The sequence below is a fragment of the Bufo gargarizans genome, chromosome 7, assembly GCF_014858855.1.
Source record: "Bufo gargarizans isolate SCDJY-AF-19 chromosome 7, ASM1485885v1, whole genome shotgun sequence".
NCBI lineage: Eukaryota > Metazoa > Chordata > Amphibia > Anura > Bufonidae > Bufo > Bufo gargarizans.
In genome coordinates this window covers 43450214-43477244 of record NC_058086.1, presented here as the reverse complement: position 1 = coordinate 43477244, position 27031 = coordinate 43450214, and the positions used below count along the sequence as shown (strand labels likewise).

General features: G+C 46.6%; 1 protein-coding gene across 2 annotated transcripts; it reads right to left on the bottom strand.

The window, feature by feature from the left end:
• Window positions 1-8319: 8319 nt before the first annotated feature.
• On the bottom strand, window positions 8320-25600 carry SERBP1 (SERPINE1 mRNA binding protein 1). 2 transcript variants are annotated; one of them, XM_044300414.1, is made up of 8 exons: window positions 25226-25600; window positions 20257-20473; window positions 19865-20005; window positions 19688-19774; window positions 17155-17229; window positions 16177-16354; window positions 13112-13285; window positions 8320-11799 (listed from the first exon to the last, which is right to left on the bottom strand). In XM_044300414.1, the coding sequence occupies exons 1-8, from the start codon at window positions 25488-25490 to the stop codon at window positions 11743-11745; spliced, it is 1194 nt and encodes a 397-aa protein (XP_044156349.1). In that variant the 5' UTR covers window positions 25491-25600; the 3' UTR covers window positions 8320-11742. The 2 variants fall into 2 exon arrangements, with proteins under 2 accessions (XP_044156349.1, XP_044156350.1); XM_044300415.1 differs by having other exon boundaries at window positions 19688-19759.
• Window positions 25601-27031: the final 1431 nt, after the last annotated feature.

Sequence of the window (27031 nt, the reverse complement as noted above, 5' to 3'; positions counted from 1 at the left end):
ACAATTTTTAGAATTGTAGTCTATGGCGTCGCACTGCAACATGCGGCGAATGTGACAGTCGCATAAAAATCCATCTTGAATTGATTTTTTTGCGACTTTCACGTCGCAGTGTAGACCTAGCCCAGTGATGGGCAAACTGCGGCCCTCCAGCTGTTGCAAAACTACAACTCCCACTATGCCCTGCTGTCGGCTGAAAGCTGTAGGCAGTCTTTGCATGCTGGGAGTTGTAGTTCTGCAACAGCTGGAGATCCGCAGTTTGCCCATCACTGCCCTAGCCTAAGGCTTCTTGTCTGCAGGCAATGGGTACACAATACTGGGATTTGCTTATTTTAAACTCATTGTCTCATGAATCAATGCAATTTTCTCCTCGCAGGCTGTTACGTCCATGTTATTGTGCCACTGATCTGACATTGCCAGGTACAGGACATGTTATTGCCGCAAATATTGTATCATGTGCCCAGCACCGAAAACAGCCGTCCTGGCAGAGATCCCAGATCCGCGAGTGGTTTGTAAAGAAACAGGAGTCATGTGAACTGCAGACGTAACAAATGGTAAACACACTAAAAATATATGTGCCCATAGGAGGTCATAACCGGGTACTGATCAGTCCAGAAGAAATCCCCAATGTCAGATCAGTGATAGACTCCCATCCTATGCCGGTACATTTGTGTCTCATTACTGTCTTAGGCCCCATCCACAAACTGCATTTTTTGGTCTGCATCTGATCCGCCTTTTTTATAGACTAGATGCGGACCCATTAAATTCAATGGGGCTGCAACCAGTCCGCATCTATATGTCCATTCCGCATTCCTGTAAGGAAAAAAAAAAAAAGTATATATATATATATATATATATATATATATATATATTACATACATACATACATACATACATACACACACACCATGTCCTATTCTTGTCTGCAAAAAACAAGCCCACAAACACCTATGTGAACAGAAATATAAAAAAAGCTATGGCTCCAAGGCAGGTAGTAAAAAAATAAATAAAAATATTAACCCCTTAAGGACCAGGCTCATTTTCACCTTCAGGACCAGGCCATTTTTTGCAAATCTGACCAGTGTCACTTTAAGTGCTCATAACTTTAAAACGCTTCGACTTACCCAGGCCGTTCTGAGATTGTTTTTTCGTCACATATTGTACTTCATGACACTGCTAAAATTGGGTCAAAAAAGTTAATTTTTTTGCATAAAAAAATACATTTTTTACCAAAAATTTTGAAAAATTAGCAAATTTCAAAGTTTGTTTCTCTACTTCTGTAATACATAGTAATACCCCCAAAAATTGTGATGACTTTACATTCCCCATATGTCTACTTCATGTTTGTAGCATTTTGGGAATGATATTTTATTTTTTGGGGATGTTACAAGGCTTAGAAGTTTAGAAGCAAATTTTGAAATTTTTGAGAAATCTTCAAAATCCCACTTTTTATGGACCAGTTCAGGTTTGAAGTCATATTGTGAGGCTTAGATAATAGAAACCTCCCAAAAATGACCCCATTCTAGAAACTACACCCCTCAAGGTATTCAAAACTGTTTTTTCAAACTTTATTAACCCTTTACGTCTTCCACAAGAGTTGATGGCAGATGGAGAAACAATTTTGAAATTTCTATTTTTTGGAAAATTTTCCAATATAGTCAATTTTTTCCAGGAGTAAAACAAGGGTTAACTGCCAAACAACACTCAAAATGGGTTGCCCTGATTCTGTAGTTTGCAGAAACACCCCATATGTGGTCATAAACTACTATTTGGCCGAACGGGAGCACATAGGAGGGGAACACCATATGGGTTTTGGAAGGCAGATTTTGCAGGACTGGTTTTGTTTATACCATGTCCCATTTGAAGCCCCCTGTTGCACCCCTAGAATAGAAATTTCAAAAAAGTGACTCCATCTAAGAAAGTACACCCCTCAAGGTATTCAAAACTGGGTTTACAAACTTTGTTAACCCTTTAGGTGTTCCACAAGAGTTAATGGCAGATGGAGAAACAATTTTGAAATTTCTATTTTTTGGAAAATTTTCCAATATAATCAATTTTTTCCAGGAGTAAAACAAGGGTTAACTGCCAAACACTCAAAATGGGTTGCCCTGATTCTGTAGTTTGCAAAAACACCCCAAATGTGGTCGTAAACTACTGTTTGGCTAAACGGCAGGACATAGAAGAAGGGGAACGCCATACGGTTTTTGGAAGGCAGATTTTGCTGGACTGGTTTATTTACACCATGTACCCTTTCAAGCCCCCTGATGCCCCCCTAGAGTAGAAACTCCATAAAAGTGACCCCATCTAGGAAACTACGGGATAAGGTGGTTGTTGTTTTGGGACAATTTTTGGGGTAAATTAGATTTTTGGTTGCTCTATATTACTCTTTTTTGAGGCAATGTAACAAAAAAATTTAATTCTAAAATTGTTTCTACATTAGCTATTTAGTTTTGTGGAACACCTAAAGGGTTAACATAGTTTGTAAAGTAACTTTTGAATACCTTGAGGGGTGTAGTTTCTTAGATGGGGTCACTTTTTTGGAGTTTCTAGTCTAGGCTACATCAGGGGGGGCTTCTAATGGGACATGGTGTAAAAAAAAAAAAAAAAACTGTCCATCAAAATCTGCCTTCCAGAAACCGTATGGAGTTCCCTTCGTTCTATGCCCTGCCGTGCGGCTATATAGCCATTTACGACCACATATGGGGTGCTTCTGCAAACTACAGAATTGGGGCAATAAATGTTTAGTTTTGGCACCGTTTTTATTTTATATTTTTAACACCGTTCATCCGAGGCGTTTGGTAAAAAGTTATTTTTATAGCGACGACTTTTACGCACGCGACGATGCCCAATATGTATGGCTCTCAGACTTTGGAGACACTAAGCAGGCATCCTAAAACTGCGGCCCTCCAGATGTTGTAAAACTACAATTCCCACCATGCCCTGATGATGGCTGTAGGTTGTCTGGGCATGCTGGGAGTTATAGTTTGAGGATGCCTGCACTAAAACTAATATTTTTTGGGGAAAGAAAAATTGTTTTCGTGTCTCCAAAGTCTGAGAGCCATAGTGTTTTATGTTCTCTAGTGAACTGTTGGGGATTATAAAAATTTAGTACTCCATGGAAGTGTGATACTCCCTGAAGCAATCGATAATGCAGAGGCCCGGATGATCGGGGCACGTGTCACATTGAGTTGTGGTGTCCTTCCGTATCCCCCTCTTGTGACACACACTGCACTTTTTTTGGGTTCGTCCCTTCTTTCCAGTATGGGGGACCACACCTGGAAAGTGTTGGCCAGGGACGATCCGGGCGCCTCCAGTTCCCGAGGTACTCCGGCCTGCTCTTTCCCGGTCCGAAAAGATCAGGTCCTTGAGGACTGCCTCATAGAATTGGAGGAATGTCCCTGTGCTGCCAGCGCTTCGGGATAGTACAAAAGAGTTGTACATGGCAACCTGCACCAAGTAGACCGCAACTTTTTTTTACCATGCCCGGGTTTTGCGCATGGCGTTATATGGCGTGAGGACTTGATCAGAGAGATCAACTCCTCCCATATACCGATTGTAGTCGACGATACAATCGGGCTTGAGGACCGTTGCCGCGGTACCTCGCACAGGGACTGGGGTGGTGCTGTTACCGTGGATTGTGGACAGCATAAGGACATCCCTCTTGTCCTTATACCTGACCAGCAACAGGTTTCCACTGGTAAGTGCACGGGTCTCACCCCTGGGGATAGGTACCTGGAGGGGGTAGGCAGGGAGGCCGCGTTGATTTTTCCGCACGGTCCCACAAGCGAACGTGGATCTGGCGGCAAGGGACCTGAACAAGGGAATGCTGGTATAAAAGTTATCCACGTACAAGTGGTAACCCTTATCCAGCAGTGGGTACATAAGGTCCCACACGAGTTTCCCGCTAACACCCAGAGTGGGGGGACATTCTGGGGGTTGAATACGGGAATCTCGCCCCTCGTACACACGAAATTTGTAAGTGTACCCTGAGGTACTCTCACAAATTTTGTATAGCTTCACGCCATACCTCGCCCGCTTTGTGGGAATGTATTGGCGGAAACTGAGTCTCCCCTTGAACGCAACGAGAGACTCATCAACCGCGACCTCCCTTCCAGGTACGTAGGCCTGCTGAAATGTGGCCCCAAAGTGATCGATGACCGGCCGTATCTTATACAGCCGGTCATAGGCAGGATCACCTCGGGGTGGACATGCTGCATTATCGGAATAATGCAGACATTTCCGGATGGCCTCAAACCAGTGACGTGTCATGACCACTGTACAGTGGGGTCTGGTACAGGACGTCCCCACTCCAGTATTGCCTGACACTGGGTTTTTGGACTAGACCCATATGCAGCACGAGGCCCCAAAATGTCCTCATCTCGGCTGCACTGACCGGCGTCCAGCCACCGGGTCTAGCCAAAACTGAGCCTGGGTTTTGAGCGACGAACTGTTGGGCGTACAGATTCGTCTGCTCCACCATCAAATTCACCAGTGGGTTACTGAAAAAAAACTAAAAAAGTCTATTTCAGTAAACCCCACTGTGGGAATCTGGATTCCAGGATTGCCAGCGAAATCCAGAATCTCAGGCTCAAAGTCCACTGGGGGACACCAGCTAAGTTCATCGGCAGGGGGCTCCGGTGAACTTATTTGGTGGGCCGGGAAACCAGTACGAACCCCAGGGCGGCTCGTACTAGGGTGGGCCACAGGATCCCTAGCATGTGTGGCTCCGCCTGGCGGCGTCTCCGCTGCCTTGGTGGCTCATCGTCATCCGATGATGAGGAGGATGCGGATGACAAAAGGAACGTGGGGTCATCCTCATCCTCACTGGGGCTCTCAGAGTCGGAGGCAATCTGGGCATATGCCTCCTCGGCCGAGAACACCCGGCGGGCCATGGGTGTGTGTGTGTGTGCGTGTGTATGTGCGTGCGTGTAAACCTTTATTCTATGTGCGTGTGTGTGGGGGCACGGGTGTTCACGTACTAAAAAGTCCAGGCAAAAAAAATGGGCAAGTGTTAGGAAAAAAAAAAAAAAAAAAAGTTCAAACTTGCTGATCAGCGGTTCAACGCTGATCAGCGGTCGGTGGGGTGGTGGGGCAGGCGATGCGCTAACAGTGGATGGATGCTAAAAAGTGCCAGCCAGTCAGCGCACGCAGAAAAAAAAAAAAAAAGTGGTGGTGGGGGAAGGGGGTTGGTGGGGGAAGGGGGTTGGTGGGTGGGATGCGGGGGGCTGGTGGTGGGGGGGCAAGTGGCAGGGGGGGGCTGGGGTCTGAAAGTTGAAACAAAAAAGTTTGGAATAAATGTGCTTTTTTTTTTCTCTAACTTTTCCCTTCTATCCCTGCCTAAAGGTGCCTCTCCCTCACTGACCCTAACCTACCTGGGTGGCGATGGGTGCAGGAGGGTGATGGATGCCGATTTAGGGGGACACAGGAGCTGGTGCTGGACGATGCTGCACGGTCAGGGTGCTGGACAGGAAGAGGAGGGGAGAGAGGAGCGCAGGAAGTTTGAATCTCGCGCCTCTCTCCCCTGCACCAATCAGCACCCTGGACAGCAGTGTTCAGCACCAGGGCCAGCACCGCCTCCTCAAATCCTCGGACTGCGATTGGTGGTGTAAAATTACGCCACCGATCACAGTCTTTTTCCGGTTCATCGGGTCACAGGACACCCGAATGGACCGGAAACGCAGAAAACCACAGGTCTGAATTGACCTGCGGTTTTCTGCGATCGCCGATACGGGGGGGTCCAATGACCCCCCCCTGCGTTGTTACGGGATGCCGGCTGAATGATTTCAGCCGAAATCCCGTTTCGATTAACCCCCGCGGCGCCGGAATTCAGATTTTAAGTCAGGACGTACCGGTACGTCCTCGGTCCTTAAGGACTCGGGAAATAGGGCGTACCGGTACGTCCTCGGTCCTTAAGGGTTTAAAGGAAAAAATTCCTGTCAGTAAGGGGATTAACAAAATAAAAAAATTAGTATTTTTTTATCCAACAGCCCCAGGAGTCAAAAAAAGTGTAGGGCCATTAAACTACCATATGCAGGCCTTACGCTGGGTTCACACCTGAGCGTTTTACAGCGTGTTCCTACGCGCTGTAAAACGCACAACAGGCAAGAACCAATGATTCCCTATGGGAATGGTTCACACCTGGGCGTTTTACAGCGCGTACGATCGCGCTGTAAAACGCCCGACACTCAAGCAAGTACAGAAGCTTTTTTTGGCGCGTTTGACGCGCGTTTGGGCCATAGACTCTTTGGACAACACTGCTGTCAATCACCCAAACGCGCGTTTACTATTACAAAAAAAGCGCAGAAAAACGCGCGACAAAATTGCGCATAAAAACGCGTGTTTGCGAAACGCCTAGGTGTGAACCCAGCGTTACGGGGAGTTATACAAGCAGGATCGCTTTCCTCAACTTTCATAGGACAAGTGCTGAGAAGCCATTACCAGCCGATCATGCGGTCAGTCGTTCTCCGCTTTTAACAGGTGACTTAATAATTATTTCTTTATTATTGCTATATAGTATTTTATATTCCTTCACACAACGTGTGCCAATCATCTTATCACACGGGTGGCGATGGTCACTGCCCCCCCTCCCTGCATAATGACCTCTACACAGGTCACAGAGCATGCCCACAGTTCTATCCCACCAAAGTCAACGGGCTTATCCAGTCTGTTGCGGTCTATGGTCCACTGTCTCTGAATGCTCTTGAATGGTCACTGACTTCTCTTAAATCAATGGTACAAACAAAAATACTAATGTTCTATTAGTGAGAAACATCTGCATCTTGTGTCATCGGTTGTTTACTTACGCCCCTTGCTTTCGTTCTGTCTGGACCCGCTCAGCAGCAGTATCATATTACACGTTAATAGTCTATGGGGAGGGGCGCACAGCAGCAGTATCTATCGCAGCACAAGTGCTAAATTCACAAAGTTACTACTGGGGCTGGTGAATGAGTAAGAGAAGGTTAGGAAGCAGCCAAACGTAAATTTACATTGGGTGGTTGGGTAAATACTCAGTGGCTGTCATATAGGGTTAATTTTTGCCAAGCTGCGAGACTTGCTTTCACTTTGTGCCCCTCATCTAATAAACTCTTATCTCTTACTTATTAATAGCTCAAAAATGCTTAAATCCACATTATCAGTAATACCAGTGTTTCCCCAAAAATAAGCCCTAGCACTATTTTGCAGGGTTTTGGGAGTAGGCTTAAAATATAAGCCCTACTCCAAAAATAAGCCCTAGATAGAGCCGTATTTTAGTATAAAGGGAAGGTGGGGTAAATGTGCGGGCTGCAGCAGCCAAGAGCGCTCACTAATGGCTCCTGAGCTGCCATGAAACTGTGGGCAGGTAGCGCAGGGTTCCGTGAATAAGCCTTCAGTGAAGCCGCCAGCCCGCACATACATCGCTGCACTAAGCAGCACCTGACGGACGGGCTGGCGGCTTCACTAGATGCTAAGTTATACCGGCAGCCCGCTCCTTCCTTCACTTTCACATTGGGCAGGCTGGCGGCTTCTCTGTATGCCCTGTACTGCCGCCAGCCCGCACGTTCTTACTTACATGAAGGAGGCAGCAGGAGGATCTCCTTCTCCTCTCTGCTGCCTGGAGGAGCTCCCTACATCTCTCCTGTGCCGTATCTGCTCTCCCTGGTACAGTAGATTGCTGCCTAGGTCCCTTGGGTAAGGACAGCTCAGTGGCAATATATGGTACCAGAATGAAAAATGTGTGGCAAATATGACTAACCCCCCTCATCCATAGGAATGCACCCATGTACTGCAGTATATGGGTGCATTCCTGTGGATGGGGGGGGGGGGGGTGTTTATAGTCATATTTAATATAAACACTTTCCAGGGACTGTTCTGTAATTGGCATGTGTCGATAAAAAAAATAAGTTCATGGAGCCAAAATAAGCCCTAACCCTTTTTTCGGAGAAAAGAAAATATAAGACCCCGTCTTATGCCGTCAGTTGAACTGTAAAAACAGATCCTGTTACTAGAGAATCTCAAGGCTGTACAGAGAAAAGGGGCTCAAAATGTTTAATAAAGACCAATAGAAAAATAAAAAAATCTACAGAATAAAAAAAATATATATGAGAAAGAATAGGTAGCATTATCTAGCGATGCTTTCCCTTTAAAGGCATGTCAATCGTTACTCGTTTTTACCAACCATTCACACTGAAGGATTCTCACAGGACACATGATATGATAAACCACCCCGTCCGAACGGTAGTGAACAAAATCAGTCACTGCTACTTTATATTTCAGCTTTAGGCTTCAGACTCGCATTTATTAAAGGGAATTCTCAATCTCAGCGATAATGAGCTCAACACTGAGTATGGCCATAAATACACAGCAATTTTATTTTAGCATTGACAGATATACAAAATAAATGTTGCCCGTTTCTACAGACCTCTTACCTGGACTGGTTTTCTCTGTTCCATTTTTGTAAATTTTGCCTTGTTACCAAAAGCCGCAGTCAACTTTCATGCCTGCGCACGCAAGTCCTGGACGAGCTACACAAGTTCTGTCATGGGGGGGGACCAAAGCAAAATCTGGAAGAGCTGAAGGCACAAAGCCTTGCGTGGCCCTCATTGTGCAGGAATATTCACGCTGCTGCGGCACTTCCCGTCAGACCGGCAAGAGCATGAAAATTAACCTTCAATTCAATTAGCATCCAAAGACAGGTTGGTTCACAGTTTCAGTTCGCACATAAAATGGACTGGAGGCAAATTTACAACTATGAAACATCATCAACTAAGTCAGATGAACTTTTTTTTCGCTACAGGATTTTTATTTTTTTACATATATTTTATTTTTATTTTTTGCAGAGCACGGGCTTATTTTATCCACTGACCTGGGGCAACCTGATTGCATTGCAGCTTAAGAACTTAAAGAAATCCCCAAAAAATAAAATAAAGCAAATTTGCTGCGGCCACAGAAACCACAAGAGTAATCAGTGCTTCCACAGGGTAAACTATTTGGCAGACAGGCAGAAGAAGAAGTTCACATTAGAAAAGAGCTGCAAACTTTACAACATATTATACGTTACTTATTCTTTGCTGCCACTGAGGCCAGCTTCGAACCTCTGGATCAGAAATGCAGTGCTTTTCAGAAATGTACAGCTAAAGCATGGTTGTAGGAGAGGTCTGCTTTTGGACAGGCTAAATCCCTATGCTTTGGTAGGGCACATGGAGGCGAGAAGCTGGGCCCCCTAAAAATCACATCATCGGCTCTCGCAGTAGAGGGCTGCTGGTATCTGTGCATTACTACATGATCTCAGTGGGCAGGGTGCAATGGCTCTCCCCGTGACAACTGCCGGGGCCCTGTATGTGACTTGTACTAGGGTTCAGGCATTAGTTAAGGGTGCACACAAGTGGTGTAAGTTGCACACATTAAATCTGCAGCAACGTGACTATTTAGGCAATGCCCGGTACTGAACTGCACCAAAATGTGCATCAATGATTAACATTAGACATTGTTTAAATGCAGATGGACATATACAGAAAAATTTGTGCACATATTCCTATGCTGTCCTACATCTAGTATCTCATTCGCATCTACAGATGACTGATGCCAATGTACACAATTCCTTAAAGGGAAATTATTCACACTTGCTTTCTTCATGTCTCTCCGGTCCTTCGCGCTGCCCCCTCTTTTTCCATCTTCCAGTCTCCGTGCTGTTTACATGTGGCTGGCTATAGGCATGGCATGAGGACTGGAGCGGCATGGAGCAGACAAGTATGAATCTACAGTTTTAGGGACATGCTGCGGGCACTTGCTAAAAAAATAAAATAAAATTAATTTTTACTAGAAAACCCCTTTAGAGGGGTTATTCCATATTGCAAAAAAAAAAAAAAGCAGCTGCGATGTGGAGGCGCTGCTCTATAAAGGTGCAGCACAGCACACGCACTAGGGAGACCTAATGAGCACCCCAAGATTAACACCCATGTCTCAGAGGGCATGCAACTATCCACCCAAGGGGAACCACAGACGAGTAAAAATGTCCCAGTCCGCTTGGCATTTCCCGGCAAGGAATGGCGTGAGCTCTGTGCAGGCTTGTCTCCAGTGTAAGTTAATGCACTGCCATTTATAATACCTCTGGTTTTGAAGCCTCGTAGTAAATTACATCTTCTAGAAAATAATCTCATAACAGCCAAGCCAGTTGAATAAAAATAAAAACCACTGACCCCGCGCCAGTGCTGGAAGGACATCCGGCAAAGTACAAAACTGCAAAGGGGCACAGGAACATTGACGATCGCACATTCTCGCGGTGCTAGACTGTTCTGGATACTTTGTCGGCCGTACAGTGTTTATAAAAATAGGGCGATAATATCTGTATTATTATTTTTAACTATGCAGATAAGAATCTACAAATTTCATAGCCTGCTAAAAAGTGTAAAAAGAATATTAAATAAGAGTATCTTATCCTAACAAACACTGTAGACAACGTTTTTATCTTTTTTATTCTTTTTGTGTATTTTTTTTGTGTTTTTCTTTCGTGTCCTTTTTTTGTTTTTGAAGTGGTCTTTTTTTCTCCCCCCCTCAATATGAGCAATTTAAATAATATTTAAAAAAAAAACTAAAAAGGGAGCGGAATTTTTTTTTTTTTTTTTAACATTCCCTAACGAGAGGAACATTCATTTGTCAACCAGTGAAACCGAGAAGCTGAAAATATAGAAAGATTTGGGGTAAAAATGAGAAGGAATCATTTCCCTTCACCCCTCCTAGCACAAGATGGGCTTTGGAGGACACAGAGACCTCGTCAGTTCCATTTATAAAGCGCTTTTTCCTTATACAAGGGTTGCAGCAAAAACATTACTGGATATTCATCACTGGATTACACATTAGACTTGGAAAACGGAAGTCTAGTTTCTTCATGTGTACTTAAAAACAAAAAAGGAAAAAATAAAAAATTATATGCTATAGTCTGTCCACCCACCCCTTCCCCCAGGAAATTCAGCTGCACATTTCACATTTATGATTTAAAGCTATTGTGCGCTTGGACAAAAAATAAAAAACCAACAAAAATATGGGACTGGGAAAAAAAAAAAACAAAAAAAAAAAAAAACAGCTAAAATTCCAGCAGACTGCTTGGGTGCCCAATTTTTTTTTTCCTTTGTTAAAGTCTAAAAACAAAAATTATACTACCACTATTGCATACCTTTCCAAATTGAAATTCGGTATCCCAAAAAAAAAATAAAAAAAAAAAAGTCAACTTCTCTCTAAATTATGCAGGGCAAGTGCTCATATGCTAAATCTAAAGCCTAAAAAAAAATAAAATAAAAATCCTAGTGTTAGCATAAAACTACATTAAAAAAAAAAAAAAAAAAGTCAAAAAAGGGAAAATATTTTTTTTGGGGAAGAGAATAAAAACACAGATGAAGTGAAAGCTTTAACTGGTACACACTTTTAACACCTATATTTCAAGTTTGGAAACGCATATTTTCAAGCAGCCATACAAAAAGTATCCATGAAGAATGCATAATCTCTGGAAAAAATTATGTAAAACGTCCCTGCTACCAGTACGTATCTAAATACAAAACTCAACTACCGTATGGTTGCTTCTGAGTAGCGAGAGAAGTCCTTTTTGTTTTTTCTTTTTTTTTTCTTTTAAAACAGATAAAATTCAGTCCATAGGTGTGAATGGTATGATCGACAGTTTTTTAATTTTGTAGTTGTTTAGGATCCTTAAGCATGCAAGCCTCGTAGAAGGGAGGGGCCCGCAGGGGCACCAGGATGGGACTTTAGTCATCCAGTTTACGACAGAGCTGGGAAAGCCTCAGGGTCATCTACATCAGGGGCCGAGACGCTTGACTGAAACAGAGAGAAATGACGTTATATGTGACTGGGTCACAGGCATACACATTACAGAGATAAAATCTGCTCATTACACTCTCTATAAGCCAAAACAGAGCTGCTCGAGGACATTGTGTTGTGTTAAGTGAATGGTTGCAATGGGAAAGCCTTGCATCTGCCTCCCATTGCAAAATCAGCCATTTGCTGTAGGTGTCAGATCCAGGGAGATCAGCTGGATCTGGCGCAGCAGGAGGAGAGGCGCAGATTGATATATAGTTTTATGGGAAAAGATTCAGTATAACTTGTATTTCATTCATTTAAATTTCAGCTCCTCTATGACTGCACATACAGACATAGCCGTCAGTCACTGATACCGCCACTATATAATCTGCTCAGCTCCTCCTGCTCTGTAAGGGTCCATTCACACGTCCGCATAAATGGGACCGCATCCGTTCTGCAAGTTTGAAGAATGGGTACAGACCCTTTCATTTCAATGGGGCCGCAAAAGATGCGGAAAGCACACCGTGTGCTGAACGCATCCGTAGTTCTGTTTCGCAGCCCTGAAAAAAAAAGACAGAGCATGTCCTATTCTTGTCCGTGGCTGCATTTCTATTACGCTGGGTTCACACCTGAGCGTACTCTGTATGCGTGACTTTATCGGGCGTTTACATACGCGGCTCCGGAAACAAGCAAACGCACATTGTCGCGCGTTCCCGGAAGTCTATGTGCGGGAACGCGCGACATTACGCCCCAAAGAAGCTCCTGTACTTCTTGGGGCGTAGGGCGTTTTACATCGCGTTCGTACGTACTGGTGAGAACCATGCCCATAGGGAATCATTGGTTCTTGCCTGTTTTGCGTTTTACAGCGCGTAGGAACGCGCTGTAAAACGCTCAGGTAAGAACCCAGCCTTATAGTGCCGGCCATATGTGGTCTTCAAAATGAGGAAAGCACATAGCCGACGGCCGTGTTTAGTGGATCCGCAATTTGCAGACATGTGAATGGACCCTTACATGCTGCCTGCAGCTCAGACACCATGGTTCTACACGACCGGTCCCTTTTAATACCAGATAGAGTTTACCAGTAAGACACTCGTTCTCAGCTTCAGCTCTTAATGCTGGCTCATAGAAAGGGGTCCTAAATTGGGGACCCTCCTACATAACATCTACATTAACCAACATGTTTTATTGGGCTATAGAGGCAATAGTGAATGCAGGCAAGTATTATGCAGTTGGGGCAGTTCCTCAACTTTCAATCAACTACTGACAATTCCCAAGAGTAACAGGGGCTCCATCCTTTTTTTTTGTAGTAAATAGAATCCTAGACTATTACCTTGTCAGTTCTAATTCCACGACTGGGCCTTGTACCGCGTCCGCGGGTCCCTCTCCCACCACCACGCCCACGGCCAGGGCGTCCAAGGTCTCCAAAGTTGATCTCAAGTTGGGAAGTGATGTCATTTGCAGGCCTGCGGAAGTGATGATCCAAACCTTCAGATTCTGCATGAACCTGCAAAAAAAGAAAGAGGGAAGGGTTTACTAAAGATGCACCATAATGTTGGCTTAATTTGCGCACAAAAAAAGAAAAAAAGAAAAAAAAGTTACAGATAATTTTTATTATTGTTTTTCAAGTAAATTTATACAAGTACAATAACAACCCCAGCAATATTAGAACTTCAGTTATGGCTTATGCAGCTAGTCGTATTAACATCAAACAGGTAGGCATTAACTGCACTCCCATCCCCTAGTGCTGTCAGCAGTTTTAAGGGTCAGAATGAATCCCTTTAAGGATTGCAATCCCAGTGTTGCCAGACACATTGCATAAAATCCATATACTGACTGGCTAGAGATGCAAGCCCTGCGGGATAGATTCTGTGCATATGTTACATAAGCAAAACAATTATAATCTACAAGAGACACATTGCATAACAGGCAGCCATTCCCACAAACAAGAGCGCACCAGCCAATGCCACCGGCAACCAGTCCTCAGTTATTGGTTCACTTTTACAATCCTTGTGTTTACTTCTGCTCTTTCCTGGAACATTTCCTCAAAAACATCCATGACCAATCATCAAAGCACGCAAACCTCCCTGACAAAGCAAAAGAAAATGCAGCCTCGTATATTGTACATGAGCTGCTCACCCTATATGCGTTATACAGCATTTTCCATGGCACACTGAGCCAGGCAAGTGATGGGTAAAAAGAAAAGGAATTCCACTTTAATTCTGGACAGTGTACAGATTGACTAATATGACAAAAAAAAGCTGTCCAACAGTTTGCTTCCTGTAAGTAGTTTGTCACCAATACATAAAACACAATCTATGCAGTCAGACGCAAAACTGCAATGATTTCAGTTATTTCCCTTAAAGAAAAACCGTCAAGCCTTCAGATCTATCCGAAATTACTTCTGTAGAGCGATTACCCAAAACCGTCCCAACTGAGTATTTATACGTGTGTTAAAGTACAAAATAGGACAACAAAATGCATAACTGTCTAAATGGGAAAACAAAAAGCACTCACCGCAAGTCATACAATAATAATAAAAAAAAGTCAGAAGTACTTCTAACCAAGTATAGTCTGACACTGTTTGCAACAGGTGCGCCCTATGTTACACCTGACATCCCACAGACAGACTGGCAGAACACAACCTCTCAGGCGGCCGTCTGCACATGCTCACCCGAGACCGGAAGGCGACAGAATTAACGGCTCAACATGTGCAACCTATGAGACTGACAGCTGCATAAAATAAACCTTAAAGGGTTGTTTCCATCTCAGACATTGATGGCATATCCCATCTCCAGAACAGGCCCCCTGGAGTGAAGGAGAGTGCACCCACCCTCCGTTCGCCACTATGGGAGTTCTGAAAATAGTCGAGTGCTGGCTCTGCTATTTCCGGCAGTCCTATTAATGGCGAATGGACGGGTGGCTATGCATGCGCGATGCACTCTCTACTCACTGCAATGGGACTTCCAAAGAGAGGCTAGTGTGCTCGCTCAACTATTTTCGCACCGTGCATGCGTGCTGTGCTCGCCTTCACTTTGGGAGTCCTGTTTTGGAGATGGGGTCCCAGAGAAGGAGGATCCACAGCTATAGAACACTGACTGCATATCCTTGAGATATGCAATCAACGTCTGAGATGGGCAAACTCCTTTTAAAGTGAACCCGTCACCAGAACAGGAATATTGAGCCATTTACATCGCCACATCAGAACAAGATTCAGAAACTTTATTTCATTACCTAAAAAGTGTTTTTAAAAATCTACTTTGAAGTACCTTATGTCATGAACAAGGTTCTAGTGGAGTCAGTGGGGCATGTCGCTGCAAACCCACCCACCTTGCTGTGACAGCCTGCCCCTTCTATCCTGCACACTAGCATCTGGCCGCGCAAAGGAGCGCCTCTGCGTGAGATTTAGCACAGCCAGGTGTTGATGTGCAGAATAGAAGAAGGAGCGGACCTTAACAGAGGCGGGCGGGATTGCTGGCATGACTTTTGCGACTCGGCTCAGGCAGCTGCCGGCCCCAGTGACTTCACCAGCACCATGTTCATCACGTAAGGTACTTTTTCAAAGTTGATTTTTAACACAAAGACTTTAGGTAATTCAAGAAATCAAGTTTCTGACAGCATTACAATGTGAATAGCTCAATATGCTCGTTTTAGTGACAGGGTGTAGTCAGGGATTAGATCTCTCCAGAGGCAGTGCCACTGCTGTCCATGGGTTGTGCCTGGTATTGCAGCACAGCCCTTTCTAAAAAAAAAAAAAAAAAAAAAAAAAAAAAAAAAAAATCAGGATTAGCTACAATATCAACCGGCCCATGGACACGAATGGTGTCTGGCTAACAGATATAGTACGTTATCAGAATTACCATTTATGCTGCTCATGACTTTCAAGGTCAAATATCCAGAGACTCATTAGCCATAATGATAAAATGACCACTGCTGAATTAAACACCAGATTCCCAACAAGATCCAGAGAAATATAGACCATTGGAAACAGCATCGGCTTCATCTTTAGTTCATTAGCAAACTCAAGCAGTATCAAAAGTCATCCTCACTTAGTTACTCTGGTTGTACCAGCTGTGCATCGGTCGGTGGGGTCTGTGAGCAAATGCACAAGCAATGGGCTCCCTAGCATACATGTGCCGTCTCTTTTTGGGCAGATCTGCTGGAAGCCCCGACTTCAAGGGAATTTTATTGGGCTCTACAATCCAGCTTACAGACTCCAAAGAAAACATCTGATGTTTGTTAAAACCTGAGTTTTGGGAACATGCACACATCTATGTAGCACAGTGGCAATAGGCTCCCTAGCCTCTAAACAACCAGTGGTCTTCCACACTGCACCTCCAAAGCATATAAGAGACCCCCTTCATTGCATTAACAAACATGTGGCGACAGTGCAATTACCTCTTCGCTCTTAGACTTGTGGAGGACGAAGCCTTTCTTCCATTGGCTGTCAGTGCCTTCGTTTGGTTTCCGAATGTTGAACTCCACTTTTGCACGCTCTTTGTCTTGCATGGCCTTCCATTCATCCAGGGTCATTTCCTTGGGCCCCTCTTCCTTCACCTCTTCAGCCTCATTCTCCCTGAAAGGTTCATAACACTGGATCTTTTCTGACTATAGATACACATTAAGTGTCCTCTGACAACTTAAACAGGGCAATCCCCATGTGCCTATACTATACAGCTATAGAACTTCAGAAAAAGCCAAATCCACAGTAAGGTCATCTAAATATGAAAGATAACTTCTTAATATATGAAAAAAAGGTAGACAAAAAGGAAATAAGATGAACCTTACATTTAGTTTTCCTGACAGATTATGCTGAATCCCAGCCTATAATAAAACCCATCAGCAATTACGCAAATACATCTTTTTATGAAAATATTCTTACACCTCAATCACAAAGGCATTCGGCTGTGTGTCCCCCCCCCCACCGGTACCCCTAGTATGCAGGGAAATGCAGAAAGGACCCATTCAAGTGAGTGCAAAGGTGCAAGGAAATACAAAGAATCATATCAGCACTACAGCCCCACACATGATCGCGGGGTCCCAAAGATCAGATCACCATTTATTATAAATTAAAAGGCATACCCCAGTGATCTCATCACCTGACTAGGTTTTTTTCACACTTGCGCCAGTTGTTCGAGCCAGCAGGTCTGGCAGACAATGGCAGGTAGCATCCTGATGTCTGCCGGACCCAATTATAGTCAATGCGGTGCGATGGAGGGGCGGCAATGCCAGCTCCAGAGAACTCCGGCAGGTTGTTCTCTACCAGGATAGCCTGCCAGAAGTGTGAAACTAGCCCAAGGTGAAAATACACCTTGGTCAGACTAGTAATGTAAGAATTTATGCTTCCAATACCAAGAAATTTGCATTAACACTCACTTGTTTTCAGAGTCGGCGGCGGGTTGTTCTTCGGTTTCGTGAGTCTCTTCGGTTGCGGTTGACTGGTCCAGTTCACTGAAAACGATACGAGGAAAAACAGTGCTTTTTCTGATCTGCGGTTCAGTCATTACATAAATCCTGAGTGTTCCCAAGAAGGCAGAGAATTATCCTGTTACTGGACCCGTTCCCCTTTGAGGTGAAACTAAATTATATGCCACGTGCCTACAACAGTAAGGCCTCTTGCATGCGACCGTATATATCTTGCTGTCTGCAACAAACGTATCCGGAAAAAAATAAATACAGATGACGTCCATGTGTATTCCGTATTTTGTGGAACGGAACAGCTGGCCCCTAATAGAACAGTCCTATCCTTGTCCATAATGTGGACAATAACAGGACATGTTCTATTTTTTTTGTGGAATGGACATACAGAAACGAAATGCACACGGAATAACTTCTGTTTTTTTTGCTGACCCATTGAAGTGAATGTTTCCACATACGGTCCGCAAAAAAACAAAAACAAAAAAACGAATGGACACGGAAAGAAAATACGTTAGTGTGCATGAGCCCTAAGACTGGTTTCATCATAAGCATTTAAGGTCAGATACACCTATATATTAGGGTGCTGTTTACGCAAGTCTCCAATATAGACGTCCAGGTAACTTACACTTTAAACAGGACAGATTTAAGCACAGCGCTTTTAACTATTGTTTTCCTAATTATAGGTATGAAATGCCACAATGTACTAAGAATCCACTGCCAGGTTCTGTTTATAGGAAAATCCTAGCTGACAAATCAGTCATACAGACTGACCAGCCTAACCTGGGTCACCAATCCCTACTAGCACTAAGTATTCCAAAAATAAGGGACCCAGGTCAATCACGTGAACAGAAGAGGGGCTGAGGACTCTATCGAACTTTCTGCGAAGTGTCACTGTCCTCCTGGTGCTGTGCAGTTAAAGGGGTATTCCAGTTAGATTAAGTTAAGTTAACCCCTATCCACATGATAAGAGGTAACTTTAATGGCAGGGGGGGGTCCTACCACCCCACTGATCACAGGAATGAGGGGCCCCGTACCACAAGCAGGGCCCCTTACATGAACGGAGTGGCCAGTCACACATACGCGTGGCCACTCCATTAATTTCTACTGGAGTTATGGAGATAGCTGAGTAGAGCTGAGCTATCCTACAGAAATGAATGGAGCGGCCACAGACGTGCCCGACCAGCCGCTCCAGTCATTTCAGGGGGTATCGATTGGCGTTGGGGGGTGGGGGGTCAGGGAGATGGGGGTTAACAATGTAACGGAAATACTCCTTTAAAAAACAACAACTCTTCTTTCTAGCAGGCATGGGAGTCTTTGCCATCATACTCCATTAATGTGCAAGAAACAGCATATTGCTAGGATGTTCCATCATTTGCTTAGATTGGAAATGCCGGGCAAAAAGGAGTTGTCCAGCTTTGTCAGCCCCCCCCCCCCCCCCAGTACATGACCCAGTAACATGTGGACCAAAGGAGTCAGAACCTAGCGGCAAGGAGCAGATAAGTACGCTTCCTCTGGAGGTCTGTCAAAGCGTCTGTGGGGGAGGGGCACAGCCACAAAGGAGGACAATTCCTTTAAGCTGGTATTTTCTTAGTGCAAACCAAAAATGTGTCTTGCATACAACAAGCATTCATCCAAGGATTACAGACACAGATTTTGCAAGAAGTTCACTGCAAAATCTATATGCAACCCGTACAGAATTTTCTGTGGATTTAACCCACTGCAAAGGGTGAAACCTGCAGCATAAACTGCCTGACCCAATGGACGCAGGAGACAAACCAACTTACTGCAGTCTTAACATGTTGTCTACAGCTTGTCTACAGGGGGGGGGGGCTTATCAAAGAAGGTACAGTGCTCACTGAGCCCTTATCAATGTTACACTGCACAGAGCTCAGGATGAAGACCGTACAGACAACAAAATGTAACTGGATATTCAATGTGTTGAATGTTGCATTTAATGCAGCTACATACACAAATAATAAATGTGTCAGCGGCACAAACAGAAGGTGCTAAAAAAAGGGTTTCTGGGATTTTGAAACTGATGGCCTATCCTCAGCATAGGTCTTTAATATGAGATTGGCGGGGGTCTGACTCCCAGCACCCCCACCGATCAGCTCTATGAGTGCTTACGCCTCTTCCTCGGAGATCTGAAGTCATGTTGATCAGTCACATAGCTTAGGCGCATCTCAGTCCTCTAATCGAATGCAGATGAGCTGCGATACAAAGCACAGCCGCTATACAATGGATGACGCTGCGCTGAGTAAGCTGTGAGGAGACTGCGGTGCTCACTAGAGCTCTGGTGGGCGCTGTGACTGACCCCCGCCGACCTCATATTAATGACCTATCCTGAGAATAGGCAATCAATATTACAATCCTGGAGAAGCCCTTTAACGTACCTTCAGCACTGACTACTACATATATAAACCACATTAACACTTAAACCACCATCCCTTCCCCTCATTCTTAGCAAACAAGTTTTCATGAACCAACCAACCTCAGTTCATCCTTTACAGTTCCCCAGTTGTGGGATCCGCTGCCGCCCCTCTTGTCCTCATGCTTCGGGCCACTGAAATGTGAAGAACTAACCAAAATGAGTTATATGGTCAGTGGTGACGAAAATTAAGTGGGGAAACACAATAATCAACAAAAGGAAAAGCAAAAGGCAACTTACGCTCGGTCGCTGCCACTGTGCCTGTCAAATTCACGTTTGCCACGGGAGTCAAAGCCATCACCCCTGCCAATACCACGTCCACGTGCGCGTCCACCTCTGCCTGGGCCGCCGCGACCACGAGGTGGCCTTTCGCCAAGGGGCCTGCAGTTCACAATGGAGGACAGGCTGTTTGCACAAGTTTTTATGCTCCAAATCAATAGGCCCCAAGTTGTACACAACCAAGTAGTCTATACCCACCAGATATGATGTACAGCTAGCATCGGTAGAATCTATCAAGTGTAAAAATACAAATACGCATCCCGATGGATGGACAATGAGCAGAGCACATTTACCTCTCCATAGTAAAGCTCCTGTAACAAGAAAATGTAGTTCACCGTGTAAAATGCATTTACCTGTCCACAGAGAATTCCCCTGCTTCACCCTTTTCTTCAGCTGGTTTGTCAAAGCGGCGTTCACGAGGTGGCCGCCTCTCGACAGGTCTTCTGTCGGTAGGTTTCCCTTCACCCTGTGGGGCCTGTGAAGTCGGCGGCTGCTGCTGCTGCTGCTGCGGTGGTGGTGGTGGCGGCTGCTGCTGTTGCTGGTCGGGCCTCCTGCCAACTCTTCTGATCCCTGTCACATACAAAGGCCAAACGTGAACAAGTTGTCACTGGCACAGGGGCCGACAGCCTGCCCACACAAAAAAAAAGACTAAGGGCAATGAAAAGCGAGTCATGGGGGCAAAGGAAGCCACATTAGTGCGCCAATACCCGACTAAGTTCTGTTCACATCACGCCCTGCGTTTAGTTCATACAACAGATAAGGCTCCCAAGTGTATACACCAGACACATCCATAGGGCTCCATTTACACAAGAGGGCAAAGAATGTCCTTTGGAACTCCATGGGCCAGTATACACCAGGAATCCCCAAATAATCACAAGAACAGGGGGCCCTCAAAGTTCCCCAAATGAATGGAGCAACTGCCACTCCACAGCGCTACGGGATGGCTGAAGAGCATCTGCGTACAGCTCCCACCAGTCGTCGATCCAACCACTCATCCTAGGAGAACGAGGGTCCCTGCTCCCGACCACTGATCAGATACTCATCACCTATACAGCAGATTAGTGGGGTGACAGAAGCCCTTTAAAGGGATCGTCCCACCATAACTTAAGTCTTTTTTTTTTGGGATAGTTACATTCCTTATAGTGCGATATATGAAAATATAATGGTGTTACTTACTTTCATTCAGCCGTTTCTTATAAAAACGAAGTTTTATAATATGTAAATCAGGTCTCTTCCAGCAAGTAGGGCGTCTACTTGCTGGTAGCCGCCGCAAAAACCCGCCCCCTCGTCGTGTTGATTGACAGGGCCAGCCGCGATCTCCTCCTCCGGCCGGCCCTGTCAGCATTTTAAAACTCGCGTGCCTCTGTTCATTCGGCGCAGGCGCTCCGAGATGAGGAGGCTCGTCTCCTCAGAACTCCCTCAGTGCGCCTGCGCCGATGACATCACTGAAAGAGAAGACGTCATCGGCGCACTGAGGGAGTTCTGAGGAGACTAGCCTCCTCATCTCAGAGCGCCTGCGCCGAATGAACAGAGGCGTGCGATTTTTTAAATGCTGACAGGGCCGGCCGGAGGAGATCGCGTCTGGCCCTGTCAATCAACACGACGAGGGGGCGGGTTTTTGCGGCGGCTACCAGCAAGTAGACGCCCTACTTGCTGGTAGAGACCTGATTTACATATTATAAAACTTCGTTTTTATAAGAAACGGCTGAATGAAAGTAAGTAACACCATTATATTTTCATATATCGCACTATAAGGAATGTAACTAGCCCAAAAAAAATAAAAATGACTTTAGTGGGGTGACAGAAGCCCTTTAAAGGGCATCTGTCAGCAGTTCTGTACCCATGACACTGGCTGATCTGTTAGATGTGCACTTAGCAGCTGAAGGCATCTGTGTTGGTCCCATGTTCCTATGTGCCCGCATTGCTGAGAAAAATGATGTTTTAATATATGCAAATAAGCCTCTAGGAGCAACGGGGGCGTTACCATTACACCAAGAAGCTCTGCCATCTCTGCAACTGCCGCACCCTCTGACAGGACCAGGCAGTGAAATCATGATCACACCTGCCTGACCCTGTCAAAGTGCAGAGAAAGCAGAGCCTCTAGGTGTAATGGTAACGCCCCCGTTGCTCCTAGAGGCTCATTTGCATAAAACAATTATATCTTCGGCTACTTTCACACTGGCGTTTTGGATTTCTGTTTGGGAGATCCGTTCAGGGCTCTCACAAGCGGTCCAAAACTGATCAGTTTTGCACTTAAAGGGTTTTTCTCATCTCAGACAATGGGGGCATATCGCTAGGATATTCCCCATTGTCTTATAGGTGCGGGTCCCACACCTATATCGAGAACGGAGACCCGAAAGTAAAGGAAAGCGCACTGCACCGCGGCACGCTATCATTCACTTCTATGGGAGAGGCGGGAATTAGCGATTGGTGGTGGACGACCCCGGGAACTCTTGATATAGGTGCGGGTCCCAGACAATGGGGGCATATCCTAGCCGTCTAAGATGGGAATACCCCTTTAAAGCATTCTGAATGGATAAGGATCCGCTCAGAATGCATCAGTTTTCCTCCGTTCCGCCTCCATTCCGCTCTGGATGCTGCTTGCAGCGTTTTGGTGTCCGTCTGATAAAACTGAGCCAAACGGATCCGTCCTGGCACACAATATAAGTCAATGGGGACGGATCCGTTTTCTCTGACACAATAGAAAACGGATCCGTCCTCCATTGAATTTCAATGGTGTTCAAGAGGGATCCGTCATGGCCATGTTAAAGATAATACAAACTGATCTGTTCTGAACGGATGCATGCGATTGTATTATCTGAACGGATCCGTCTGTGCAGATCCATGACTGATCCGCACCAAACGCGAGTGTGAAAGTAGCCTTAGCAACGCGGGCAGGGACCAACACAGTGGCAAAGCGCACATTTAACAGGTTGGCCTGTTTCATAGGTACAAGTCTGCTGACAGATGCCCTCTGCATTATTACTGCAAATAAAGGGACCGTTATAAGAATATTTCAGCGTATTTCTTGACATGGAGACATGAAACCTTTGCAATAAAGCCATGTTCCTGCACTGGCCGGGTTGCAGATATTAATGATAACTTTATATGGCGTTCCACCCCCTCCCCCTACCTGACCTCACAGGGTGTGCACATGTTTAGGTGTAGGATTACAAGCTGCTTTCAGCTAAACACAACCTTACTACAGTTACAGAGGTATCTGGACAGAATAAGGTCACCAGCGCGCTGCAAGGCCTTCTGGTTAAGCAGCCGCCCATGATTGACAGCACGTTCTGGGCCTGAGAATAGCCGCCCGATGCGGCTCCTGCTGAACTGGCTCCGACAACAGCTGCTGAAGCCTGTAAAGTGCTGCAGAAGAAGGCTGCCATGCCAAGCCAATTATAACTTGGGAGCAGGTCCCACACGTAGTAGGACTCATCGGCTGAGGGTGTAATGCAGGCGGCTTAATTATTACCTTAAAAGAAAAAATTATATTTGGGCGCGGTCAGAAGTGTCGGCCTGTGCCCCAGACGCTGCCGAGAGGTGAACAATGGCTTCCACACCCAGCAACCGCGACAGAGGCTCCTAACATCATACAGACTCCAAGAAAGCCTGAACGTCACGTGCAAGACCTGCGCTTCGTGCAGACGTCCGCCTGCCTGTAGCGCTAACCTGCAGCACTACTGCTGCCCCTCCGGGTGCTCAGAGGCGCCTGTGTTATTGTAGTAACGTTGCGGCTTAGCTTAACAGGAACGTGGCAAGGAATCTTTTCTGCAGACTGAACCTTACAAGCTGGGCGTCTGCGCAAAACCCGCAAACCAACTTCTGTTGCCGGGAAGGCGCTACACAACATTAGGGCCCATGGACTAAAAACCCTGCACAATCCAAAGATGACCATGAGCCGCGGCATTAGGCAACGGAAAAATAACTGAAGCCAAAAAAAAAACGCAGAGAGGTTGCATCTCCCCACCCCCGGGATCTGAGCAGGCGAGCTTCTGAACTGGGGGCACCCCTACACCCCACCCAACTAGAAGCTTTGGATCTCCTGGTCTTGGTGCAACCTTTGCAAAATTTCAGTGCACAGAATCAAAAACGCGTTGCCACACATACCAGGTTACCAGGGGACAAAGCATCCAAACCCATGTGATCAGCTGATGGCCGGGGGACAACGTGCACCCGGTAGGAGAGCTGTCGCGCTAGAGGGCTCTGCCAACCGGTCGCCGTCATTAGCAGAGGCCGCAGGTAACCTTCGGACTGTGCACTGGTTAGGACCGGTAGGGTCCCCCAGGGCTGGGAACCCCGCTACTCTGGTGAAGGACGCCCAACCTCCCGACACTGGGGTGCTCACAAGCCCTTCCAGTGAACTGGCCGATAGACAAAGCCCCAACGTCTATATTGGGAACCCCCTTTGAACGATGCCCAATAGTAAAACATTAAGCCAAACTAGGGGCTCCCTGTGGAGGTCACATGGGGTTCCCCAGTCACATGACAGCGCCCCAAAACACAAAATCTGCTGCTCCAGACAGCTGTCATTCTGCAAACCAGCGCCCGGCAGGGTTGTTTTTTACGCTTTGTTTTTTTATTTTGCAGGGTGGGGGAGGGGGAAGAAAGGCACAAGACATTTGTTGAAAAATAGGGAAAAAGTTGCAAAGTAACTTTTTTTTTTTTTAAACATGGGGGGGAGACTATGTACAATGTCTCCAGTTAACCACTCCCCCCACGATCTGATACAATGTAACCACCGCTCAGCCCCACGTGACGCCTCAGCACCCTCCCCCCCCCCCCTTGGTGATCCCCCACATTTCCCAACCCCCCGTGGGTGATCCCCCCCAATTTCAGCCCCCCCAGCACGTGCTCCAGATCATGTTGTGACACCGCTCAGCCTCCACCCCCCCTTCTCCGCGGAACCACGTGGTGAGCGGCCATCTCCCGCCATCCTCCCCCCTCCCCCGGGTGACAGCAGCACGTGCAGGCCGCAGGACAGGCTCGGTAACGGCCGCAGTGAGGCCCACCCCGGGTGTGAACGGTTCCCTGTAGCAGAGCCGGTCGGAGCACAAGGGCGGCGGGGGGAGGCTGTTGCAGCAGAGGGCACCACCGAACCCCTTTAATTTGCCAATGCGGCCTGCGGCTACAGCCTCGGAGCACAAGGGCGGCGGGGGGAGGCTGTTGCAGCAGAGGGCACCACCGAACCCCTTTAATTTGCCAATGCGGCCTGCGGCTACAGCCTGCCCGCCGGGCCCTCCGCACGTGCGCCACGGCCCCGGGGGCGCGTGCACCCGACTTCCGCGGCCTAGCCCCTCGCCCGGGGGGCCCCTGCCTCACCTTCCTTCTTCAGGGGCACCGGCTGCGGCGCCTCGTCCTTCTTGTCGGGCAGCGGGTTCCTGCGGTCCTTCTGAGACTCCTTCTTGGGCTGCTTGGCGAGCTGGGCAGCGGTCTTGACTGCGCCCTGGCCCGGTGCCCCCGCTCCCTCCTTCTTCTTGTTCTCGGCCGCCTTCAGCACCTCGAAGGGGTCGGATTCGTCGTCAAATAGCTGGTCGAAACGATTAGTGACGACGCAGCCGAAGCCTTCCTGCAAATGCCCGGGCATGATGGCCCCTAGAGAGGTGGATGTCCTCCGATTCTACGAGGCCTGGAGCGCGGAGCTCGCTTGCTAGTGAAGCCAAAAGATGGCTGGGAAAGAGGCTGGCTTCTCTTCCGGCGCGGTAGACATCCGGGACCTCGGGGCCAGGGGCTGCATGGGAGTTGTAGTCCGGCCGGTAGTGGCTGGGAATCAGAGGGAGGAGCGCGCTGGACTACAAGTCCCGGCCTGCACTGCGCGCCTGTATTGTCCAGGCCCCGCTCTCCGTGTGTTGCGCTTTCTGACAGAAAACACACACAACACACGCGTTAGTGACAGTGGCGTCATGTCAGCGATAGGGAGGCGTCATTAGCGGCTTCCCTCACATAAATTACCTCAGCTGACAGGGAGGAAAGTATTCCCTCAGGGAAGGGACAAGGTCAAATAAAGTGGTCACCCAACCCGCCCCCCATGTTGTGTTCACCTCTGGAAATGTCCCCACCTGACTCAAAGTCTGACATAAAAATGGCAGCGCCATACTGTCAGCGTCCGGGCCATAGCCCCTGCTGGGAAATTGCCAGGGGGCGGCCTGAGCTGCATTGGGGTATTTGGTTCTGCTAGGGAGCATTTATAGTAGTGCGGGCCCCGCCACAACATGGGGCCACTTTAACCTTTTTTTTTCAAGGGCACCATTTGTATGGCTGGCGCTATGTGGTGATTTTTGACACCGCACTGCAGCTAATGGAAGTCGATAGGGTCAGGCCGCAATTCGCAAGACAGGCGCAACATGACCCCGTTGACTTTCATCAGTTGCAGCACAGGCAGCGCTATCCTGTAATCCTCGGACGAGTGAAGTTTGTCAATGACAAAGACGCTGTGTAGCCATAGGAAAAAAAAACAAAAAAACATTGGTGGATCGAAAGCAAGTCGCAATTGCAAGTGACACGGGCCTTATTCACATCTCAGTGTCAGTTTGACATCCATGAAAAAAAATCCAGCCGTGTTTGGTCCGGTTTATGCCCTCCGTGTGTCAGACGTGGAGACCGCTCAGCTGAAAATTAATTTCAAAAGCATCTGTGACTGAAAAACGGACCGAACACGGATGCCATCTGTGTTGTGTCTATAATTTTCACAGACCCAAAGACTTCAAAAGGGTGTGTCTGGCCCCGCATCACGGACCAAAAGTGCACGTCGCCGTTATATATCCAGGGACACACAGTCAGGCCTTGTCCACATTTCAGTTTTTAACTAACGTGTGCTGTCTGCATTTTCCACGGACCGCACACGTATCAGTTGATATAAATGGGTCTGTTCACATTTCAGTTTTTTTTTTTTAACGGACCATGGGTCAGTAAAATACAAATCACGGGTACATGCACTACTTTGATCCGTGATGCAGACCAAGCACGAAGCACGCCCAAAGAAGTCTATGGGTTTGTGAAAATCACGGACGCACCAAGGATGGATCCATCATGACTCACAATGTAAGTCAATGAGGACGGATCCATATTCTCGGACACACTAGAAAACGGATCCGTCATGGCTATACAAGACATAATACAACCGGATCC

What these genes read in the sequence shown, in the direction of transcription:
- SERBP1 (XM_044300414.1), bottom strand. Translation starts at nt 25,490, where the DNA reads ATGCCCGGGCATTTGCAGGAAGGCTTCGGCTGCGTCGTCACTAATCGT. An exon ending in ACTGTAAAGGATGAACTGAG is followed by an intron (nt 17,230 to 19,687) that starts GTTGGTTGGTTC and finishes TATCGTTTTCAG; the next exon opens with TGAACTGGACCAGTCAACCG. An exon ending in ACAAGTCTAAGAGCGAAGAG is followed by an intron (nt 13,286 to 16,176) that starts GTAATTGCACTG and finishes CTTTTTTTGCAG; the next exon opens with GTTCATGCAGAATCTGAAGG.